The 24,661-nt window shown below is 37.8% G+C and overlaps 1 protein-coding gene across 1 annotated transcript in view; it reads right to left on the minus strand.

Moving 5' to 3' along the window:
* Nucleotides 1–4,359: 4,359 nt before the first annotated feature.
* The window catches only part of LOC114462766 (nodal modulator 1-like), a 42,773-nt gene continuing 22,471 nt past the window's right edge, over nt 4,360–24,661 (minus strand). The window contains exons 27-47 of the mRNA XM_028445740.1: nt 23,744–23,894; nt 23,488–23,665; nt 21,662–21,803; nt 21,437–21,568; nt 19,388–19,524; nt 19,121–19,208; nt 17,403–17,466; nt 17,229–17,324; nt 15,817–16,038; nt 14,403–14,485; nt 14,138–14,297; nt 12,987–13,113; nt 11,904–12,017; nt 9,725–9,852; nt 9,344–9,485; nt 8,604–8,687; nt 7,280–7,390; nt 7,094–7,195; nt 6,263–6,382; nt 6,065–6,157; nt 4,360–5,217 (exon numbers count right to left, since the gene is read on the minus strand). Of these exons, the coding sequence (XP_028301541.1) occupies nt 5,086–5,217; nt 6,065–6,157; nt 6,263–6,382; nt 7,094–7,195; nt 7,280–7,390; nt 8,604–8,687; nt 9,344–9,485; nt 9,725–9,852; nt 11,904–12,017; nt 12,987–13,113; nt 14,138–14,297; nt 14,403–14,485; nt 15,817–16,038; nt 17,229–17,324; nt 17,403–17,466; nt 19,121–19,208; nt 19,388–19,524; nt 21,437–21,568; nt 21,662–21,803; nt 23,488–23,665; nt 23,744–23,894 (2,606 nt within the window). The 3' untranslated portion in view covers nt 4,360–5,085. The remainder of the gene's footprint in view (nt 5,218–6,064; nt 6,158–6,262; nt 6,383–7,093; nt 7,196–7,279; nt 7,391–8,603; nt 8,688–9,343; nt 9,486–9,724; nt 9,853–11,903; nt 12,018–12,986; nt 13,114–14,137; nt 14,298–14,402; nt 14,486–15,816; nt 16,039–17,228; nt 17,325–17,402; nt 17,467–19,120; nt 19,209–19,387; nt 19,525–21,436; nt 21,569–21,661; nt 21,804–23,487; nt 23,666–23,743; nt 23,895–24,661) is intronic.

Genomic DNA, 24,661 nt, shown 5'->3' on the forward strand with positions numbered 1-24,661 from the left:
TGGCAGAAATGGGAGTAATGTAGCAAAAATACATTCAAAGGAGCAAAAATATGGCAAGAAAAAGTGATGAAAAATCAGTTAAAATATGGCAAATTTGGTTTATTTGCAGAAAAAGGGTCAAATATAAGCAAGGCATGAAGGCATCTGGCCACTCCCTCCCAGTGTCTTACAACCCCAAATGGGGTCCTGACTCCATGGTTGAAAATACATAAATAAAATAGGTAAAAAAGGGTTGAAAAGGTGATGAAATGAGATTTAAAAAATCAGAGTAAATGGTTGAATATGGTAAACAAGCTTAAAAGTATCAGTATTGTCTTAAAAGTGGCAAATAATGGGCATGACAATTCATGAATGTGGTTAAATTGGCAACAATAAGTATGAAATATGGTGTAAAAGATGTTAAAAGTGAAAATAATGGGTCAACATATGCAACATTAGGTGGAAAACTGCTGAAAATGTCTTGAAAGTGGAAAAAAATGTGCAGAAAAGGCACTTAAATTTGATGAATTGTCAAAAATCGGAGTAATGTGATAAAAATGCATTAAAAGGAGCAAAAATATGGCAAGAAAAAGTGATGAAAAAAGGTTAAAATATGGAAAGTTTGGTATAGTGGCAGAAGTAAGGTAAAAAATAAGCAAAAATGGGCTCAAATTGTAAAAATATGTGAGCTCTGTGTGGCAAACAAGGGGCAAAGGTGATGTTTAAAAAGTTCCACATTTTTGAGACAAGTATTGAAATGATGAGATCTCAGTTTGTTGTCTCTCTGTGAGGAACACAAATATGAATATAAATCACCTAAGCATTAGCAGCAGCATTAGCAGCAGCATTAGCAGCGCTGTGTAGTATGAAGGGCACGGCCTGTTGTGATTGCACCGTGTCATACATCAACCACCAATAGCATCTGTATATGTTCTCCATTAGCCTTTTCTATTTCACTCCTCTGCCCTCCTCTAATGTGGGGACGATAACACACACACTTATCTGCACACACACACACATCATAAACAGTCAGTAGAAGATGAAAATACACATTTCCTCACATAATACATCACAGATGTCAAATTGTGGGTTTTCCTTGTTTTAGAGAAACGTGCTGATTATGAAAGTTATTAACCTTAAATTATGTGTTATGATTGTTATGTACACGCACGTACACACGCACGTACACACACGGCTAAGCTGTATTCTCTGCACAGAAACTTAATCAGATGACAGTTTATGGCCCACATTACCCATGATGCAGCAGGGGTTATAAACAGAATATTAACGTGATCGTTGTAAGGCACATGATTTATATCCATCATTTAATGTGATAAATAAATCCCCTGATAATAACAAACTGGTGGAGTTGGTAGACGTCTAATATTGACATTACATATCAATAGAATTACATTATCCTGCATCTAAAATCTCTGATATAATAAATATATTGTTTTTTATTGATGATCTTTTTCAGGCTCTTTCTTTATTTCTATCTTTTTTATTTAATTGTAGAATATTATTGTTTAGGGTTAACATTTGATTTCATTTATTTATTTAGATGATGTAAATGACAACTTAAAAACAGTTTGAAATAAAATAAATTAACATAAAGAAATAACAAAACAGTATCTTGCATCTTCAAATTCTTACGCAACTCAGTTTACATGAATGAAAAATGTGTAAACTTATATAATCCCATTTGTTATTAATAAATAGTTCAGTTTTTGTTTGAGTAACATCACTTGATCAAACCTTTTCTAACATTCCACACTACAAAATAATACAAATATCATAACATTTATGGATGGAATATTGGTATCGTATCAGAAGTTAATTAGTTGTATCAGGACAGCCCTAGTTTCAACATTGCGTTTACTAATTTAAAACATTAGAAACTAAAATATAAATCGACCAGCAGTCAGAAGCCTCCATGCATTGCAACACAAATTACACAGTGGCCTAAGTAAGACTGCCCTCTATTGGTCAGCAAACTCATTACATGTCCAGTCACTGATCCCACAGACTCACCCGGGGTTTCCACTGACACGGCTCCGCTGCGTTACGGCTCCGATCTGGTTTTGCTCCGCTGTCCGCCAATCCCCACCGGTTGAGTTTTGAGTGTGCCACGGCGCAGTCTGGTTGACGCCACAAGACTGAGGAGTTCACACGATATTTACATAATCGTGCGAGAACGCAGGACAAAAAGAATTACGTTTTGGTGATGCAGTTACTTGAAGTATGATCTGAAGTGTTTTATTTTGAAAAGAAACCGGATGTTTTAATGTTTGGTATGTGCTTAACTTCCTCTTTCACTGTGCTGAGTTGATGCATTGTGCTCCAGCGTCATGTACTGAGTATACCACCGTACTGAGATTATAATCCTAACCAAATCCAATAAACAAATAAAATATATGTCCGTTCACTTTGAAAACAAAACAAAACAGAATTATTTTTTAGCAGAAAATTCAATTTCCGTAGTGAGCATGTGCACGCATACGCATATACAATCTCAGTATGATGTGAACTCAGTACATGACACCGGCATCTGCCAAAAATAGAAGTCCTGCGTATCTCTGCCGGAGAGTTCTAGACTGTTGGAGCAGATGCGCAGCGTAACCCTTAATCTCCACTGGATACGGGTCCACTTAGTTACGTCTCCGCCACTAGCGGAGCTGATAAGATTCACTTTAGTCTACGTGTTAATTTCCACTGGGCCTGGTGTGCTGCGTATCTGCTGCGTATCTGCTGCGTATCTGCCGCGTATCTGCCGCGTATCTGCCGCGTATCTGCCGCGTATCTGCCGCGTATCTGCCGCGTATCTGCTGCGTATCTGCTGCGTATCTGCTGCATCAGAGATACGTAGGACTTCTACACTTCACCTCAGCACAGAGCAAACAGAGCGAAACAGGAAGTTAAGCACATACTCAACAATAAAACATCTGGTTATTTTTTTAAAGTAAAACACTTCAGATCATATTTTACTACATCACCAAAATGACATAATGGGCGGGGCAAGGCCCGGAGTCAACAGGTAAGAGGTTTTCAGAGGTCAATGATGACACCATCAAAAAAAAAAAAAAAAAAAAGTAAATTGTATAGATAGATAAATACCTATTTTGCAGGTCTTTTAGGTGATAATATAAGTTCCATGATGTGTAATTTAAACATATTTATGATGTAATTCACCTGTTTTTCGGTTTGTTCTTTAACTGCGTTCTTGCACGATTATGTAAATATTGCGCCAACTGTTTTCTTGTGTGCTTACAGATTATTATTATTATTATATATTAATCCTCAACGAGATATGTAAGTGCAGGAGTAGGGGGTACATGGCTTCAGGTTAAATGTCTGAAGGGGTACGGGACTGTGAGAAGTTTGGGAACCACAGACTTAGACTAAAATGTGAAAAGTGGGACCAGGATCAATAAACTAAATGACTTCATAACTAATCATATATGGATTCAGCAGGAAAAAAAATAGTGGTTTTAGGATGGAATTACACCTAAACTCTGATAGCTATATACTATTTACAGAATATATATACTGTATGTGTATGTATTAAGCATTTTATGAGTGCATTAATGTAAGTCCTTAATACTTATTTTAATCTGTAAAGTGTCTGAGTTTCTTGAAAAGTGCTTTTAAATAAAAAAGTATTATTAGTTTACATCACCAGTTCGACCACATGTGAACCACAATGAAAAATGTAAACATTAATGAGCCCAACTTTGCACATCCAGTTATAAACTAGACAAAGTATGGAAAACTTAAACAATATCTAAACAATAAGTGACAGATACTTAAATGTCCTTTTATGTATTTATTTTTTGACCAATTTTTGTTCAATGTTTTCCAAAATCCTGCAATTTTTCTTAAATTAGAGTTCTTTAAACAACAATTTACAACTGAATTATTTGGTCATACACAATGACTCATATTTTCACTTTCTCCTGCGGGCCAAATCAGATGCTCTAAAGGGCCGGATTTGGCCCAAGGTCCTTGAGTTTGACACCAGATTTACATCAAACTGCCAAAGGACTAGAGAAGAAATTGTGGCGTAAACTACACTCACATATTTACAAAAAGGGTCAAATATGTATTTTTACACTTTCATGAATAAATGAAAAAAAAAATCAGAATGTTGGTCGACAATAAAAGACCAAAACGCTTCATCATCAACTTCCTGAGTTTTTTTTTTCTGTTAAATCATATGTAAAAGCCAGCGTTGGTCACTACTTTTCTTTAGATACCAGAGAGATGTAGAAAATATGCAGAACAGGAGCTCTCCAGCACCACATTATAGCATTCCTGCCTCAGACTTGTAATCCCACTCCTAGAGTCACACTGCCCCCTTCAGGCCAAGCCACACACCACTCATTCTCCCTCCAGTCCAACTTTTATTTTATTATCTGAGAAATAATGACATTTTTCACCAAATGATGATTAGACATCTCATCCCTCCTCACTTAATTAAATAGAATTCCTCGTAACGTGGACAAAAGCGCAGATAAATTCATTAAGTGAAGAACATTTAAGGGTCAAAGATTTCACAGTGTTTTTACACGTCTACGTAGTGAGACAATGAGCTCATGACGTTCCAACTCTCACCACTTTAAACACACGCTGACGACCAAACCAGATTCATCTTTCACTGGAAAAGTCATTTTATAAATTCAAGTTTAAACATCCGCTTGTCAAACGTTTGATTTTACAGGTAAAAAAACAAACAAAACACAAAAACAAATCATCAGCCAAACTTCTGAGAAAATTTACCATCAACATATAAACAAACCTCATTATTACTCACACCAGATTGAAAACGGTTAATAAATTAATCAAACATGTTCACATACCTGAGCTAAAGGGGGATGTGACCTTAGCAGCAGGTCAGCTAGTCACGCTAGTGGCGAGAAAACCAGTAGCAGCCGGGGTTTGACTGGTTCGGGATTAAACATGAGTCGTTATTAGCGCGTCAGTAAAATCTCACTGTCAGTTTGTGACGTTTTTTAAAAAAAGTGGGGAGTGTAATCAGATTAGTTTTCATATTTCTCTAAACTTGACGATCAATTAAACAGCGCACGCACTATGTAACAAGGCGTGGCCCTATGTGCGCCGCGCTTTCTGTCTCTTAGGCTGACGTTTGGCGTCGTCGAGGGCGGGGCCATCGCTGCTGGTCTGACCCATGGTCCTCACGCCTTGGATACGATTGGCCAGCTGTAAGAGGAGGGGGATCACCTGCAGAAAAAAGAGAACAAGTAAGTAGTTTATTTAATAAAAAAAAAAACAGAACAGAACAGATATGGATCCTGTGGAATGTAGCATAAAAATCTATGTACCGTTTGTTCTTTGGTTATTCCATTTTAAAACCAAATCAAAACAACAAATAAACAGTGTGGTTATTTTGTTTTACTGACCTAAAACCTAAACAGAAATACAGAAACATAAAAAACCGATAAGCAGCATTTTTCATATCAAATCAAATCTTGTTCCGTTTGTGTGATTTTTGGATATTTATGGGAAACTTGGACGAGAGCTTCATGTTTTAATCACACCACACAGGGGGGCGGACTTTTACTCTTGGACAAAAAAGGAGCAACTGCTGAACTGGTGAATTGAAACGTTTTTAATGAATAAAAAAATCAAAGCAAAAAAATGGATGTTATGAAAAGCATGAACATGATATGTGATTAAAGGAACCAGAGGTGGTGCAATGAATCTACTGGTGCTCCCCATTTATTGTGATCAACTTATGTGTGTGGTGACGGCTGCCATTAGTGGCTAGCGGTATTATAACATGCAAAATGAATATGTTTACTGTCCTCAAAAAAAAAAAAAGATTTTTACATCCACGGACATGAAAACAGGAGCAGGACCAGAAAATGGCTGAAATAAATCCTAAACAGTCCTATTGTGTGAGGAGACGTGGTGCAGTGGAATTCTGGTCTCATTTTTTTTGTTTTTAAAACAGAAAAATGCTGCTTATCTGTTTTTTTTTTCTTCTTTTTTCTGTATTTCTGTAAAACAAAATAACCAAAGAATGAACAGTACATAGATTCATAACTAAACCAAAGCAGAATAAAACCTTCTCGTGGTTGTACGCAGCCAACAGCAGCAGCAGTGTGAGAGGTAGAGCAATGTAGGAGCCCTGAGCCACGTCCTGATCTGGGACTTTACGCTGTGGGAAAAAACAGAAAAGGCACATGGTCAATGCAAGTGTCACATGACCTCTGTGACTAAGTGTGACAACGGCCGTTTTTCAGGCCGAGGTGTGGGATCTTACGGTTGGGTTGAAGGCCAGTGTGATGTGCTTGTGGTAACCAGAGGAAGTGAAGGAAACCTGCGGTAGAATAAAATCGTACTGGGAGCGAGACAGGGTGGAGCAGAGCATCAGCACGTAGCTCTGAGGAAGACAGGAAGACAGCATGAATCATTGCTCTAATCACTAACTATCAGTCCTAGAGGGCAACTGTCCTGCACGTTCTAAAACATGTCCACGTCCAAACCAAGCTGATTATATTCAGTAGTTTGGCTGAGTTTATGATGTGGAGTCTGATGATGTTGGGCAGTGGCACTGAAAGGCCTTTAATTCATGATTTTATTATTTGTTTTTTTCTTATTTTGTGCAACACTTTAGTTAACTCTTATTATCAGAATATATTGCTGCATAAATAAAGTGGATTAGATTTAGACTCAGTCATTTTGGGAATATTAAAAAAATAGAAACTTCTCATGGAAATGATTTATTGGAATTAACACGACATTGGAAATACGTTTTTAAAAACTGTTGTTATTTTAGATACCGCTAAAATACATTTTCCCAACTACATAAACCTTCAAATATCCCGTAAATTCCAATTTAAAAGAATTCCCAGAATTTTACAACTTTCGTTGAAATGTTACGCGAGTTAAATTGTATTATTCTGAATGGATGCTAATATTAATATATGATAGTTATTTAAAAATCATTCCAGTTCATAAATAATTGTCATGAAAAGTTTATATTTTTGAAAATTCCCAAAACTTTAAATCTTAAGTTCTTGTGAAAATGTAGCAGAAATGACTGCGTATTCTCTTCACTGTAACCTATGAGTGAGGGGCTGTGAACCCATACCTCTCCGTCTCTGTCCAGAGGAGGAAAGTGGAAGAAAAGTGACTGTCCCAGAGAAACACTGTTGATTGGATTGTCCAGATTATCACTCCTGTACAGTTTGACCTGGATTTAAACACAAAATAATAAAAAACATTAAAATAACTTAACAACAAACTGTAGCGATGTGATGGAGGTTCACACTCGTACCGACAGAGTTGGGAGATGTTCGGGGGTGGTGATGATGTTTCCACTCAGGTCAAACTGATTGATCTGCCTGAAGGCCAGAATGTTCACTCCATCAATGTCACTGCTGCCAACCTGAGATGAAACACAAGCTTAGTTTAGAAATGAGATGCAGAGGTGGGCGGAGCTGCAGTTCGTGTCTCACGCTGAGATTATAGAGAATGAACAACATTTACAGTATTAAAAGGAAGTTAAAAAAAATTATGAAAGGAGAGGTTTAATCTTCATGCCAGGGATAATCTCTGCCTTTGTTCTGTGAAAACAAAAGAGGCTTTGATGAAGCAAACGAGTGATGAAGGGTTCCAGCAATTAACAAGTAAACTTTGTACTTTCACTCAGTTCTGATAATCTGAAATCTAACACAAATGAATCGAAAGAAAAGATGGTGAATGACAAATACTTTGCTGCTACATGTTTAGCATTGAGGTGGTAGCAACTACATGTTTAGCATTGAGGTGCTAGCTGCTACATGTTTAGCACTGAGGTGGTAGCTACTACATGTTTAGCACTGAGGTGGTATCTGCTAAATGTTTAGCACTGAGGTGGTAGCTACTACATGTTTAGCACTGATGCGCTAGCTGCTACATGTTTAGCACTGAGGTGGTAGCTGCTAAATGTTTAGCACTGAGGTGGTAGCTACTACATGTTTAACACTGAGGCGCTAGCTGCTACATGTTTAGCACTGAGGTAGTAACTGCTACATGTTTAGCACTGAGGTGGTAGCTGCTACATGTTTAGCACTGAGGCGCTAGTTGCTACATGTTTAGCACTGAGGTAGTAACTGGTACTTGTTAAGCACTGAGGTAGTAACTGCTACATGTTTAGCACTGAGGTGGTAGCTGCTACATGTTTAGCACTGAGGTGGTAGCTGTTAAATGTTTAGCACTGAGGTGGTAGCTCCTAAATGTTTAGCACTGAGTTTGTAGCTGCTAAATGTTTAGCACTGAGTTGGTAGCTGCTAAATGTTTAGCACTGAGTTGGTAGCTGCTAAATGTTTAGCACTGAGGTGGTAGCTACTACATTTTAGCATTGAGGCTATGGCGGAGACTACAAGAGAACAGGTGATCTGCAAACTCTTTCTTACACAATTTGCACACAACTTTTGTTTTCCATCCAGTGTTTTTTTTTTTTTTAAACTAAATCTAATGTTAACGCACTGCAACGACTTCTCCGCAGGTTCTCCATCATCATGTGCATCAGTATTATGGGTATACCAGGAACTCGTGAAATGAGAAATGTTCCGTGCTGTTTGTAATGCAAAAAAAAGCAGTTAGTAGAAAAAACCCACCTCGATCTCTCTCTGCTGAGGCAGCGCTCTCTCTATGTGGTCGTTGCCTTCAGCTCGAAGCTGAATCACATATTTACAGTTGGGCTGAAAGGAAACAGGAGGATGATGATGTCATAATGATGATCACACACACACATTCTACCAGGGTTGGGCTCAATTACATATTTCAGTTACATTAACGTTTTCAATTATCATGTTCAATTACAATTAGTGAGTATTTTTTTTTATCTTCAGAAAGTCGATCACAATTACTGAGCATGAAATAAATAACCTAATAAAAAGTGAACCTTCCTCTTGTTTCTGTTAGCATCTCTTCTAAATGGTCCTAAATCCGCTGTTAAATACACTAAAAACTAATATCTATCATCTAATTTATTTTTCATCTATTGGTTACCTTGATAGGCCCCCTAATCAATAGATTTTAATATTTCAGTATACCCCTAGATCAATATATATTAAAAAAAAATTGGTAAAATGTGGTAAAGCTTGATGTGTTAGTTGACACTCAAAACATGTCGGGAGAAAACATTTCCTGAAAAGCCTCGTCTGGATAAACAAAACCTTCACATATAATTAAAAAAAGAAGACAAAACAAACTTACTGCAATGACAATTTAATTACAATTATGACAACAACAGATCTTTTGAATTACAACTGTGCCATAATTGTAGTTAATTATAAATTATGCAAATACAATTATAATTCTACTAAAAGCCACAACTCAGAGTGTTATTTCTCACCAGCAGACCCCTCAGTCTGAATCGTCCCTCCTCATCGGTGACTGTGTCCTCACTGTAGAGGCTACAGTCGCCCTGACCCACCGCCTCCACCGCTACGTCACGCTCTGCATCACCGCTCAGTGACTGCACGGCTCCGTAGCAGCTGAGGGTCAAAAAACAAAACGTGTGAACACAGAGAGCCTGAAACCTAATCCTGTGAAAGTCTGTGTACGCGCACGCGCGCGCACACACACACACACACACACACACACACACACACACACACACACACACACACACACACACACACACACACACACACACACACACACACACACACACACACACACACACACACACACACACACACACACACACACACACACACACACACACACACACCTGTAAGCGGTTTTTATTCCCGTTATGTCGATGCTGAGGTTCTGACCCTCCTCTACAGAGATCATCTGAGACGCCGGCTCAAAGCGGAACTCCTTCATCATCGGTTTAAAATAATACTGACCAGGGCTCTGTGGAGCAGGGAAAAAAATACCAACACACGTAGGGATGTAACGATTAATCGTAAGGCAGTTAAAAATCGATTCATTGGTATCACAGTTCATCGATACTGTGAAAATTGAATCGCAGTCGCTTTTTTTAAACAGCAGAGGGCGCTATAAATATTTATCCTTCTCTTGTCCAGAAGTGTAGGCGGGAGGAATCTCCTACTACTTTCTTTCTGGCCGCTTTCTACTCTTAAACATGTTCATAAATGATTCCTTACCCCTTTAGCACCGAAAGAATATCTGTAATATTACGTGAATATCTGTAAGAGTCACGTTTTTCTATTAGCTCTGTCTGCTAGCGCATAGCATCTCTTCTTCACTGCATGAATATTTGCATGCCAACCGACCACTGGGTTACGAGCGCCCTCTGCTGGTCCAAACAAATATCTGACGTAAATACAGTGCAATGACTGTTTTTTAAGGCACAAAATACATTTTCAGTTGCACTTTAAAAAAAAAAAAAAACTATTATGCAGTTTTGCATTGTTTACTATAGAACCAGAATTTAAATTAATAGGCTTCTTCTTCATTTGTATTATTCCTTTATTTATTTCATTCAAGATTTATTTTTAGTTAAATTGCATTGTTTTGAATGAAATGAAAATATAAGGAAAATAATACAGTATTTTCTAACGGAAAATAACGGAATATTTTTTAGTCATTTGTATACAGTCCCATTTTGTAAAATAAATCGTGAGAGAATCGTATCGTGAACCCAGTATCGTGAATCAAATCGTATCGGGAGTTGAGTGAATCGTTACATCCCTAAACACAGGTCAAAGGAACACTCACGTACGCACAAAAACTTATATCTCAATTCTATTTATCAGTATGTCTCTATATGATATGAATCTCTATATTTTTGATGAAAAAGACAATTCTGGGTTAAATTTGCTCATTAACAATTGCCCCACAGACACATTTATTAACATACAGCTGCACAATATGTGCCACTTGGCTTTTTCTCCTGTAAAGGACAGAACGTGTGAGTGAGTTCTGTGGTGTGGCTTGTTTAGGGGAACTTCTGGGTTGTTCTGAGAAGCAGCAAAAACAGTGACTCATAGAACAAGTATCTTAATACAAAATATGCTATGAAATGAAAATATATCATGAAAATCGATATTTAAATTTTCAATATCACCAAAATAGAAAACTTGAGGTATCGTGAATCTCAAAATATTGCCCAGCCCTACTCACATGTCATTTAATTAACCATTAATCAATGAATGCAGCACAGATGATACTGGTATGTGTAATCAAATTCCATGTTCAAAATGTCATAAAGTACCACTCATATAATGAGTATGTAGTGCGTTCATATTACATAGTATGAAAAAATTGAGTACATGAGAAACACCTGTTTGTATACTATATGGGGACATTTTTTAAGTATGCACGGTGGACACACGAGTCATACTCAACAGTCCCATGATACATTGTGAGCTGAACGTAAAATGGTCCTGGGACCGGCTTCAAGCTAAAAATCAAACATCCAAATTTCAAAATAAAAGCATATCTTCTGGTCTTCCATTAATTTTTTAACCCTAGGCTCTTGTTTTGAAATTAACAGGAAAATGTGGTCAGTAGCACAAAAGAGGGTCTCCGAAAATCTCCAAAAAAAAAATTGGAATAAAATGTGTTTACGTGAGTTTTATGGATAAAATTAGAACATGTTTTCAGAACTATCAAAGGTGGAGAATCAACAGAGATATTTAGCCTCAGTGTGATTCAGGTTTTTGTTGTTGTAGGTTCCAAAGGCATCTTGGGAAACTTTGAAGTATACTTCAGTGGGAACGCTCATCATCCTAATCCTCCTAACCATACTTAAAATATATAGTGGACAGTATATCCTCATTGAGTTTGTAGTGTATAGTACGTTAGTGTGACATTTTGAACACAGCCATAGTTTCTCTATAGCCTTTTATTTTGAAAATTCTCATCACAACTTCTCCTACAAACAAGTGGTTTGTCGTCTCTGTATCATGATGGTGTAAAGACAGAGTTTTTAATCATACCAGGTTGTTGAAGGTGAGGAGGCCGCTGTCCTGAGTCAGAAGGTTGGAGCGAAACTGTCCTCCACTCAGAGACAAGAGGACGCCTGAGAGCGGCTGCCCGTCCTCAGTTCGGATCTGTAACACACACGTAACACACGATTTCTGAAATACATCAGAGTCCTGCTGCACGAGGAGAATTACTTCAGCTGGTTAGTTACAGCTTGTTGTGCAGGGAAAAAGTTCCTCCACAGGGCTGTGGCTTTGTGACGTTGAAAAACTGATAGTCAAGTGAGCTCAGCGCCTTTAGAGCAGTGGTTCTCAACCTTTTCAACAGACGACCCCCAAAATTAAAGTGCCTGTTATCCAGGAAGTTTATTATAGTACATAGTCATCTTAAAGATGTAAATCCTTGTTTTAACATGGAAAAAATGGGTAAAAAGTGACCAAAAATGGTGGAAAAGGTGGTGAAATGGTATTTTAAAAACCACAGAAATCGGTCAAAAGTTACAAATTAAAGTGGCCAAAAACAGATAGGAAAAAAATGGTAAAAAGGGTTCAAAGTGTCAATATTGGAACATTAGGTAAAAAAGTGGTGAAAAGGATTCATAAGTGGTGAAAATGTCTTGAAAGTAAAAAAAAAAAAAAAGTGCAGAAAAGACATTGAAATTTAAAGGAGAAGGAGCAGACATGGGAGTAATGTAGCATAAATACATTAAAAAGAGCAAAAATATGGCAAGAAAAAGTGATGAAAATAGGTTTAAATATGGCAAATTTGGTGTAGTTGCAGAAAAAGGATAAAAATCAACAAAAATGGGCTCAAAGTTTCTTGAAGGCATCTGGCGAACCCCTCCCAGTGTCTCGTATCCCCAAATCGGATCCTGACAGCAAGGTTGAGAACCCCTGCTTTAGAGGACTATAACTAAACTGATGGTAATTGCTGTTCTTTTCAAAGCCCTGATAGATAAACAACAACCCACACACACACACAGGAAGAACTTAACTGTTTTAATCAGTAGGAATGGAACAGCAAATCCAAATAGTGTAGAACTCAATAAATATAAAGGACGAGGTGCAGCAGTTATGGACAATCCCAGCCTCAGGTACCTTAAACGTGACACCAGCCAATGCGAAAGCCTTGAAATCTCCCAGGGTTCCCTCCACTGGGCTCAGAACGAAGCCTTCTTTGCTGGCACTGATGTCGTACTGACGATCACTGTGGAGCGGACCCACACTGAAGAGGAGAGGAGGGAGCCAAACAAAACGAGTCTCCAGTGAGTTTGTTTAATGAAAAGTGAAAGTGTAAACTGACAGATTTAAGCTGGCGTTTACAAGAAAACAAGTTTTTTTTTTTAAACTAGTAAATTGATCCCATTCCCAGTAATGAATCCTCTTAACCTCCAAAACAAAACACAATGGCCCTCATTTATCAACCTTGTGTGAAAACAGGTGTAAATGTGAGTTCACATTGTGTTTCCTACAACAGGACCAACATGTGATTCATGAAACATTGGTATCTGACCAATCCCAGCCTACAAAAGATCGGGTGTTGATAAATCTGGGGGCTCAATTCGATCGTCATTAACATGTTACGCCCTCCTGTTTTCGGAAGCCCCGCCCACTGAGGTCAAACAAGAAAAGAAACTTTTCCAAGATGAAAATCAGTATCTTCACATCTAAGGTAGAGCAAAACAAAGATGTGCTTTTTTTGAAAGTGTGAAAACTGGAATTGTGCATTTAAACGCTCTGTGGAAGAGGTTCAGCTACTGAGCAGGTGATGTCTGCCCCCCTGTGTGCTCTGAGAACAACTTCACAGGGATTCTGAAGTGACACACGGAAATATGATGTTTATATTGGTGTCAGTCCGCATGCTTGAGGCAATAATTAAAACATTAAAAGAAATTAACGATCAAAACCCTCAAAAAAGATTTTAAAAATGTGAACATAGATGACATTTTGTTGATATAATTTCTATTTTTTATTTTTCTTGGTGTGTGTCTTGTGAACTGTTATCTGGCCTTCTGTTATAGGGTGGGATGGGAGGTGAAAAGAAAAAGAAAAATGCAGGAAAATGTACGTGTTGAATGATGCTATCTGTGTAATACAAAAGTTTTAAAAAGTCGATGTCGTACGCTCAGATCTGAACGTATAAATGGTTGATAAATGAGGGCCAGTGAGTAAAGGCTGCTCAGTGAGTCTGCTAAAAGTACGGCAGAGTGCATTACTCTTGTTTTTATTTTATATTTTCATGGACACACCTGTACGCTCCCATCTCGTTAGTGGCCACTGTCACTAGTGCTGCAGCAGCTCCTCTCTCTGTGATGGAGATCTGAACCCCCTGCAGCTCTGGAGACACTTGGCCCTTCAGGAAAAGACCTGCACGGCCTACGATGTCCACCAGTCGACCTGGACAGGATTCTGCATGCAGAGAAAAGGTGGGAGGAGTTGGGGGGAAGTACTTTATACCATTCTCACAGATGACCTAGATATGTATAGAATCCCTTCTAAACCAAGATAACCTACCTCCAGTGATGGTGGCCTCCACCTCTGGAGGGTAGAACAGCAGCTCTTTGGAGGACGGAGTCACCGTGATCTTCTCACCAGCCCTGAGTGAAAACAACACAGAATTAGAGCTGGGTGCTATACCGGTATATATTTTCGTTATATGAATTTTTAAAGTGAAAGTATAGATTGATTAGGATTGTGTGTTGTGTTTTAGCTTTTTAAAAAAGAATAATGATTAAAAAATATAAACAATACATTTTTAATTAGTATTTGTTTCCTAAATTACTAGACATTTCAGAGACTAGTGCTGGGCAATATGGACAAAATTTCATATCTTGATAATTTTTCTCAAAATGGCGATATACAATAACAATGTTGATATTTTTAACTAAAAGTCTGACCAGAAAAACTATTCTGGGTTAAATTTGCTGATGCAAAATGCCACACAGACACATTTATTATCAAACAGATGCAAAGTCTGTGCCACATTTGGCTTTTTCTCCTCTAAGGGACAGCACATGTGAGTGAGTTCTATTATGTGGCTTATTTAGGGTGAAGCAGCGATTCCTAAAATGAGTATTTAAATACAAAATAAGCTATAAAATAACATATATTGTTAAGAGATATTGTAATCTATTTTATCACCAAAATTGAATCTTGATATATCTCGATTCTCGATACATTGCCCAAGTCTACAAGTGACCCCACATGGGGTCACAACCCCAAGGTTGAAAAAACGCTGACCTAATCATTTCAAAGAGAAAGAAAGCAGCCTTTCTGTGCCTTCGTTTTCAGTATCTTTATAGATTTTGAGTCTATTAAAGTGTTATGGAAATTATTATATTTATCATCATATCATCAAATGTGTGTTCATGTGTACAATTTGTCATGTTTTAATACACGATGACTGCATTACTCTTTGTACTTTTGAACAGCTGAGTCATGTTAGATTAGCAGTACAGACAGTGCCAGCAACTCACATTCTTTCACATACACACTCAGATAAGAACCCTGGCCTGAACCTTCAAGGCCAAACTCAAATTCATATGCAGATACACACGCGCACACACTATCAAGACAGATATCAGTGGCGCCAGCCTTCCTCATAACATCTACGTCGTCATCATTCTCCAACGTGTCCACTGTTGGGCATCTGACCCCCTCCTTTTCCTCCCTTCAGGGTTGAACTTTTTTCTCCATCTGTATAAAGCTTAAGCTGTGGAACTTTACCGGGAGTACCTGGCTCCTTGAATCCCTACAGAATGGGACACTCTTTTTCATTTAGTTTATAATAAATCCTTTTTTATAAAATCATCATGCTTTGACTGGACTCCATCATTCAACCAGGGCAGAAATCATGTCTCCAAATGAGGTCAACCGCAAATTTGCCGTGACAAAAGCTAAAGAGTGTCTATTAAAATGTAGAACTGACCTTGCCCAGTAGGCAAACTCGTAGTGGAAGGGTCCGCTCAGCTCGTCTGCTTTTTCCTGAATTGGCGGACTATCGTCCCGGCCCGCTCCGTCCTCCTCAGCCGCACGCCGCTCACGCTGCTGGCGACGCAGCTCGATCTCCTGCAGCTGCTGCTCTTGCCTCTGTTCTTCTAAGCTACGCAGAGGCCCGAGCACCAGCGCCGGCTCGCTCTCAATGGACGACCTGACGGCAGCAGATGGAAGAAGAAATTACACTAAAAATTACATCACACGATTCAATTCAAATCCTGATTTTAAAAAAGAAATAACTAAAATCATAGATTGGAATGAAGCACTTAATTCCTTTAAATTGGAATACATATAAATCATATTTTGTAGAAAAAACTGATTAGTCCAATACAAATTCTTATTCATGTTTTTAAAGTAAAAAAAAACCCAAAACATTTAATTGCGATAACGTATGCATAGCATGTAAACGCCCGATCACTAGATGTCCAGAACGCACCATCAGACCTTGTTAAACTACCTCACACCTCAATACATTTTAGCTGGAAAATCATTGCACTTTATTTTCATAAAACATACCGGGCACTTTTATAGACGTAGGTTAGATTTTATTTTTTTTAATTAAATAATTTAAGAACTTAAAGGCGTCATATGTAGAATTATTGTGAATTTTCAACTTTTAAATATGTCTGAAATACCTAAAATCAAAATTTGAGTGTTAAGAAAGATGTCCTTAGCTGTCATGCCATATGTGATAATTTTTTTTATAGATTACATAGTTATATATACATTAATAAATATTGAAAGCCCGGCCAACATGTAGTACCTTTTTCCTACCGGTTGGGTGAGTATAAGCCTATTCACAGCAGAGCTGACCCTGAACTCAACCATCTCTGGGTGAACTCTTTTTTTCTCAGCCTCTGCTGGGAGCAAGGTTACTTACTGGTTCACTTGGAGGTAAAATATTTGAAGATGTCGTCTTCTGAAATAACTCTACACTTGTATTCGTCTCGTTAACGCCTTGAGAGCTTCAGAGTGGAGAATTCTTTTTAATTTCTGGCAGACTAGACACCTCAAAGGCGTATGTATTGCCTCCTGGTGGTGGCAGAAACTGCTTGCAAATTCTACATACCGCCCCTTTAACAGAATTAGAATCTATTGTAGATAATAAAGTTGAACTCTTTTGAAAAATGTAATAACAGTTTGATGAACATACCAATTGTTTTTGATATTTATATTTGGATTACAGATGGTTACCATTTATTTGTTTTTGCAAGTTTAAAAGAAAAATGAAAAATTGTATATCATACCATTTTGTAATTATATCGAGATGCATAATGTATTGTTTAGTAGAGATATATATTGTATTGTGACATGCACTGTACACCCCTAGTCACACTGACTTACTTGATAGTGACGGTGACATCCAGGATCTGGTCGGTGGTGATGAGTCCTGACATGTGATGGCGTACGGCGGTGAGGGTGAGGATGCTAGGGGCTGAGCTGTGGAGTAACAAACGCTCTAATCAACACAGCTGTGTTTACTTTCATATTAGACGCCGCAGGATCACGTGCACTTACGTGTCGTACGTGTAGAAGTCTTGCTCAAACTGGTGGCAGGATCGAGGGGTGACTTTGTAAATGCCTGAATTTGAATTCAGATGATTAGGAAACATCAAACAAAGACTGTGTATTAGAGGGAGGAGCTTGACCTACTAACAGTTTCTCTAAGGCCCTGTTTACACGACAACGCTTTGCTTCTGTTTCCAAAAAGTTCCGCATTCACACGGCAACGTTTTCAAAACAGTCTCTGTTTACATGAGACCGCTGGAAGCATCAGAGACAATATAATGTACATGTCAGGATAATAGATGGTGGTGTAGTTCAACAATGAACCAACATAAGAGACGTCCTCTGGACACAAGAGTAGAACTTTAACCAGATATACAAAGTTAGATCTGACCCGATGCCGACAGAACACGTCAAGGACCTGAATAAAGCCTTCCTAGCTTTAAGCCTGAACCCATTACTGCTCGACACTATAATAATCTGTGCACGGCACGCACATGTAGAATGATCCGAGACGAGTTTCTTTACTAACTAGCCAATCGTTCTGCATCCAACTATAAACATGGCAAGCAGCGTTATGAGCCGCTACACCCTACGTACCGGTTTACTTCAGGTGTAAAGCATGTGGTAACACTAGGGCAGTTACTTAAACGCATTATTTGAGATTTATTAATTAGAGAAAAATATGACGCACTTTAAAAAAAAAACACTGTTAATTGCTTTTTTTGGCACTCCAAACAGTGTGGAACCTTTCTCATTTCAAGAATTCTCAGTATACCCAGAATAGTGATGCAGACTACAACACAAAATGGGAGACTGTTGGACTTTGGTTGACATTCATTTTAGTTTAAATAAAAACACAACAGATAGAAAACAAAAGCCCGTTGTGTGCAAATTGTGCAAAAAAGAGTTTGTATGTCACCGGAGCTTTGTTCCCGCTACCACCTCAATGCTAAACATGTAGTAGCTAGCATGGACAGCTAGCACAGACAGCTAGCCACAATAATTTAAATGAAAATACTTCAAGTTGAGGGTGTTTTTCAGCCATTTTTAGGTGAGATTAAAAAAGAGATTAATTAATCGCTCAACTTTTTAAATCTCTTGACAACACTAGGTAACACTGCTGTAATACACACTCAGAGAGCTGTTTTCTATGTATGTGTCAGCACACAGCTCCACAAGTCAGTTATGCATTTTTTAACACAATTTATTAATCCACGAGAGGACAGCCTCCATTCACCTCCTCAGCAAACGTGTGTGTCTTTCTTGCTCTTATTGAAACATATCACCTGACTGTCCAACCAGAGTCTGTGATAAAAAGATAGAAATTAAGCCTGACTCTGGGTTTGGGCAAAAAGCTCTAAGAAGAAGGGCATCACTGTGACTGTGGTCAGAATCTGGAGCAGGAAAGAAATACGTCTCCTCTGATCCAAGTGACGGTGAAGTAAACCAACATTTAGTTGGAGAAGTTCAGTTAAATTCCAAAGAGTGATGCACACAAACAGTGTTTCAGTGTCTGTTCCCTGTTTACACGGAGAGGGAAGCCTTTTAAAAAACTTTCACTCTGGAGCCCATTTTTAAAAAGTTCTTTTTTCAAGCACCAAAACGCCGTTGTTGTGTAAACGGGCAGACAAAAAGGCAACAAAACTTTAGCTTTTTCACTAAAAAACCTTGTCATGTAAACAGGGCCTAACGCTCAGTGATAGGTTGAGGTGGAGGAGGAGGTTTACCAGGCTTGGAGAGGCAGAAGCGGTTGACTCCTTTGGAGAGGTTGTACACACCCACATTCTCTGGTTTGCTGCCGTCTTGAAAGAACTCCTGTGTAGGAGCATAGGTCTCATTTAAAAGCCTGTCTGACACAGTACACGTGGCATGTGCTAAACCTCGATTTAAAAAGCAAAGCAAGCATATAGGAAAACAAGTTATTTTTCAAAGGAAACCCAACAAAATCAACAGAACTGAGAGATGGGCACACAATTCAATTAAAAATGACGAACCAAAGTGATGGCATGGGAGAGGGAGCAGCGCAGGATGTAACCAATCTGTCTGAACTCCACCCCCAACACGTCAGAGTCCACCACCTCCACTTCCATGGACTTGTGTTTCCAACACCAATCCTCGTGGGAGATACCGACTGATAAGACACAAGGAGCAAATAAACCAACAGCAGCTCATATATATATATATATATATATATATATATATATTTAAAAAACACAATATATATATTATATCAAAAGACAGTCATCAACATCCCACTCCGAAAAAAATAATTACGCACTTCTCATTTTCAAACTCCATCAAGGTATTGATACCCACACACCAATTTTGGTAAACCTATCTTAAATAGAGGTGAGCATTGGCAAGGATGTTGCAATACGATACGATATTATATACTACCCAGATAATATCTAAATTAAATGTAGAGATGAAAAATGAAGTCGCTGTATATGTTCATCAGAAGATATTGATCATTCAGACGACTAATTGAGTCTAAACTATTTGCTTCAAAACATCCTATTTATTATTAGTGTTTTTGCACATTTTCACTGAAAAAAAGAAAATACAGTGTTACACGCTGTTATCATAAAATAAAGAGCAAAAAGTTTATTTTCACAGAAACTACTGTGTAGAAGTCTCAAAGTAACCATGACAACACAATGACGGCATTGTAACAACTGTAAGTGAAAACATTAAGGATAAAGCACCATGAGTTACTGATAATGCACAAAAATAAGAAAAAATACGTGTCCTATTATATCAGTTTAAACACTGATCTGAACAGATTATATGAAAATAAATGTGTATACATAAATATTACAGGCATTACACACTGTCATCATAAAATCAAGTGCATCAAATAACCATTGTAACACATTGAAAGCATTGTAACCACTGAAATAATGCACAAATACACAAAAATATTGATTAAGAAAATAAAATCTATAATATTTAAAAAAAAAAAAAAAAATCAGCAAAATCAAAAAATGTTCACACCCCTAATCTTAAACAGTTTCTGAGAAAAGCTGTTACCTTTAACTCAGACAAATGGATGGATGGACGGAGCTCAAACCTATATCCCCCTTCCACACTTGGTGGCGGGGGATAAAAAATAGCATTACACAAAAAGTCTGCTAGCTTCATGCTAATGTCTATGGGAAAACCTATGTATATGCTCATGCTAACGTTTATGCTTAACTTTCACAAACAGTCTTAGGAGTGTTATCAAACAATACACTTAAACATACAAGCATACTGTATGTTTTTTCAAGCCAAAAATACAAGAACTTAGTAGTCACCAGTAGGCCATGGGCTTTCAAGATGGCTACTTCCGACTACTACGGCAACAATGATAGGTCAAAACACACAAACTCACAGTAAAGAAAAATGGAACAAGGGCAATAACTCCGGAAAAAATAATTGCGCGCTTCTCATTTTTGAACTCCATCAAGGTATTGATACCCTGAAGCCACACACTGAATGTGGTTATCCTAACAGATTGTGAGAAAACTCGGACGGATGGACGCACGGTGTCCAAACCTTCCACACTTTGTGGAGGGTGATAATAATAATTAGTGAACATTTATTAAATGTGGCGGAGACTTGCTTATCTAATGCTCAGCATGGGGTTCACTATAAGCCAAGTAAACATGTTTGAAAGTTTCAACAGCTCAAAGCCACACTGTATGTTTGTTTGGAATAAAGCCGCAACAACACCTGAGGTGTGACTGAAAGCTGGGAACTACAAACACATTTACCAGTAATGAGGACGACCAAACAGAAAACTTCAACTTCAAAGTTTGTCTCACAGAAACTAAGATTCTGACTTGGATAATGAACTCAAGAGGTTTTATTAATAAAATTAAAATTACAGTAAAATAATTAAAGCACTTTAAAGACGTGTGCAACCCAAAAAGATGAAAACCACTGCAGGTTTGTCTATTTAATTAAACAAATAGATTGTCATTTTGGTTTCTGGAAGGTAATTCCTTGATTACCGTTCATTTTAGCCTATTAGCATTAGTATATATGCTGTGTATTGTCACCTTTATATTTTCCAGGTAAAACGTTGTCAAAAGAGAAGCTTAGGATGTCACCGCTGCCCGACAGCGCCACCATCCTCCTCTCGCCTTGTCGACTCACAGGCTGAAGGGTCACAGAAAGTTCGTCGCAGGAGGCTGTAGAGACATTAGACAACACCCAATAATACGTCTCAGTAATTAAACAAGAACAAGTGGACAGCAGATGATGTGTGTGAGGTTTTTTTGTACCCAGACAGAAGACCTTTCCAAACACAGACGCCATGAACTGAGTGAACAGTAGGTCTGTGAGGGGGCGGTCCATCAGGGAGATCTCCAGGGCCTGAGGCTGTAGGGCCAAACCTGCTTTCACCTCAGCATCAGGGAGAGACACCTACACACACAGAAAGAAACATGTATACAGTCATTTATAGGGAACCATGGTTCAATCTTAACGTTCAGCTTACACAGACATTATTAATACCAGCGTACACCATTTAATGTTTACATTTTGAAAGGTTGGTCGCCTTTTTTATCTCTTTGGTTCACACTGAAATAATCTGAGTCATGCTGTAGTTTTTTTTAATGCTCAATTTGGATATTTTAGAAAAGTCTGATTATTTTTGTGCTCAATCATATTTACGCATTAAAATGTAACCCTAATTAGAATTAAACTGTTCACATAAACATGAACAAAAAAAAAAAATCAGATACATGCCCAATGTGGGTAAAAAAAAAATACATAATTGACCTGCAGCGTCAAATACGTTTCTCAATTGCAATTACATCCTCAATTATGCATGTTCAATTACAACTCAATTATGATTACAGTGACTGGCATTTTTTCCAATTACAATTATTATTTCTCCCTGAATGACAATTACATATCAAGTATTAAATGTTAACTACAATATATGATAATTATTGACCATTTAATAAATAAACCCATGTCCTTCCTGTTGTGTCAGCTTTGTTAGCATCTCTTATCTGTTATCATGTCTTCAATCAGCTGCAAAATACAGTAAAAAAAAATTGTTAGGTTTCCATGAAAATATTCATATTCATATTTTTGGTGTGAGTGTCTGAGCTTTTTTTCTGTCAGTATAGCCGTAGATTTATTAATTTTTTAGAAATGGTAAAATTATCCTGACAGGTAGTGGGAAAAGTTGATATGAAACATAATTATTAATTCCGTATGTTTAAGCCATAGAAATGTAACATGTTTCCCCAGGTTTGAGTTCAATTAAATTGTAAAAGACGGTTTTTATAGAATTTAAATTACAAAGTCAATTAAAACGGCAACACATTTTAAAAATTCCAATTATAATTGTCATAATTGTAATTATTTATTAATTACATTTATAATTAGGGGTGTGAAAAAAAAATCAATTTCACAAAAATTGTTTTTTTTCTTCATTTTTTAATATTTAATCAATATTTCAGTGGTTACAATGCTTTCAATATGTTGCAATGGTTATTTGATGCACTTGATTTTATGATGGCAGTGTGTAATGACTGCAATATATATGTATGTACAGACATTTTATTTTCATATAATCTTTTCAGATCAGCGTTTAAACTGATACAACAGGAGAAATGATAATTTTCTCTTATTTTTGTGCATTATCAGTAACTCATGGTGCTTTATCCTTAACTTTCTCACTTACAGTTGTTACAATGCTGTCATTATGTTGTCATGGTTACTTTGAGACTTCTACACTAGTTTCTGTGAAAATAAACTTGTTGCACTTTATTTTATGCTGGCAGTGTATAACACTGTATTTTCTTTTTTATCAGTGAAAATGTGTAAAAACACAAATAATAAATAATCAATAGGATGTTTTGAAGCAAATAGTTTTAACTCAGTTTGTCCTCTGAATGATCAATATCTGATGAACATATACAGCTACTTAATTTTTCACCTCTACGTTTAATTTAGATATTAACTGGGTAGAATATCGTGATATATCGCGATATATCGTGACCAAGTATTGCAATAAGTATCGTATTGCAACATCCTTGCCAATACTCACCCCTATTTAAAATTGACCCCAACCCTGGTGTAAACATAGTCTTACGTAGACGCTGTAGTCGCCAGGTCTGGCCTGGAAACAAAAAGCCCCCTGAGGGTCTGAGTCGACGTTCCTGCTGGATGTCTTGTCTTGACCTCGCGATGCCAGAGTGACCTTGTAGCGACCTTGCTGCTTTATGCCCTCGGGCAGGCGGCTGATGGAGATCTGACCACACACACTGAACCTGCATGGAGCCATCAAAGCGTGGCGTGAGAATGTGATTAATTCTCTCCTGCTCTGTGCCATCTGTAATGTGTCTCACCCTGTGGTGATGATGTCTGGGAGCTGAGGCGTGTTAGGGGCGATCTTCACTGTGATTGGCTCAAAGAACATCAGCTCCTTGTTGACACGGATGGTGTAGGTGCCCGCCGTCATGTTCTCCAACCGGAAGGATCCGTCCTCTCTGCTGATAACTGCGGCCACATGAGCAGCGTTAAAAACAGACACAATGATGCCAACTAGGGCTGTAACGAAACAGTCAACTCATGATACGAAATACTCACGACACTAAATTAAAAAATTACAAAAATTCCTCAGGAAGAGTCACAAATGTGTTTATCTATGTTTATGAAAAACAATTTGACTGAAAAAGTCTGATCTAAGCGTACGACACGCGTTCAACCAAATCCGGTTTTTATCAATTGTGACGTGAGCGTAAGCTACGATCAGATCTCCCGTCAGGTCTGAGCTTGTGTACGTAAACCTGAAGTATTAAACACGCCTCAACTGTCATTTAAGCAGAAGCAGAAACACATTCAGAATAAATCAAAACGGATTATTAAAATCAATTAAGCAAAATTAATTTAAAAAAGAGCCCACGTTATGCCTGATACCACCTTTTCAGAATGAGGTGCTGTACGGAGAAAGCAGGACCACATTCATATTTTTAAATGTAAATAGCTCCATAAACTTTTATAAGTGCATTGCAGTAATCGATAATGTGATGCATTAAAAATGAAATTGGCTGAAGGCATAATAAACGCAGACAATGGACAACATTTAGTTATTTTAAGGCTTTTTTTTAAAAAAGCATTTGAATCATTAATTTCTTTTAATGTGATATTATTGTCTAAAGCGTGTGGACTGAGGCCGATATAAATGTCATATTTCCACATGTGTCTCCAGGATCTCTGCTGCGAAGTAGTTCTCAGTGCACACAGGGGGGCAGACGTCACGTGCT

This window comes from Gouania willdenowi, chromosome 1 (genome assembly GCF_900634775.1).
Source record: "Gouania willdenowi chromosome 1, fGouWil2.1, whole genome shotgun sequence".
NCBI classification, from domain to species: Eukaryota; Metazoa; Chordata; class Actinopteri; order Blenniiformes; family Gobiesocidae; genus Gouania; species Gouania willdenowi.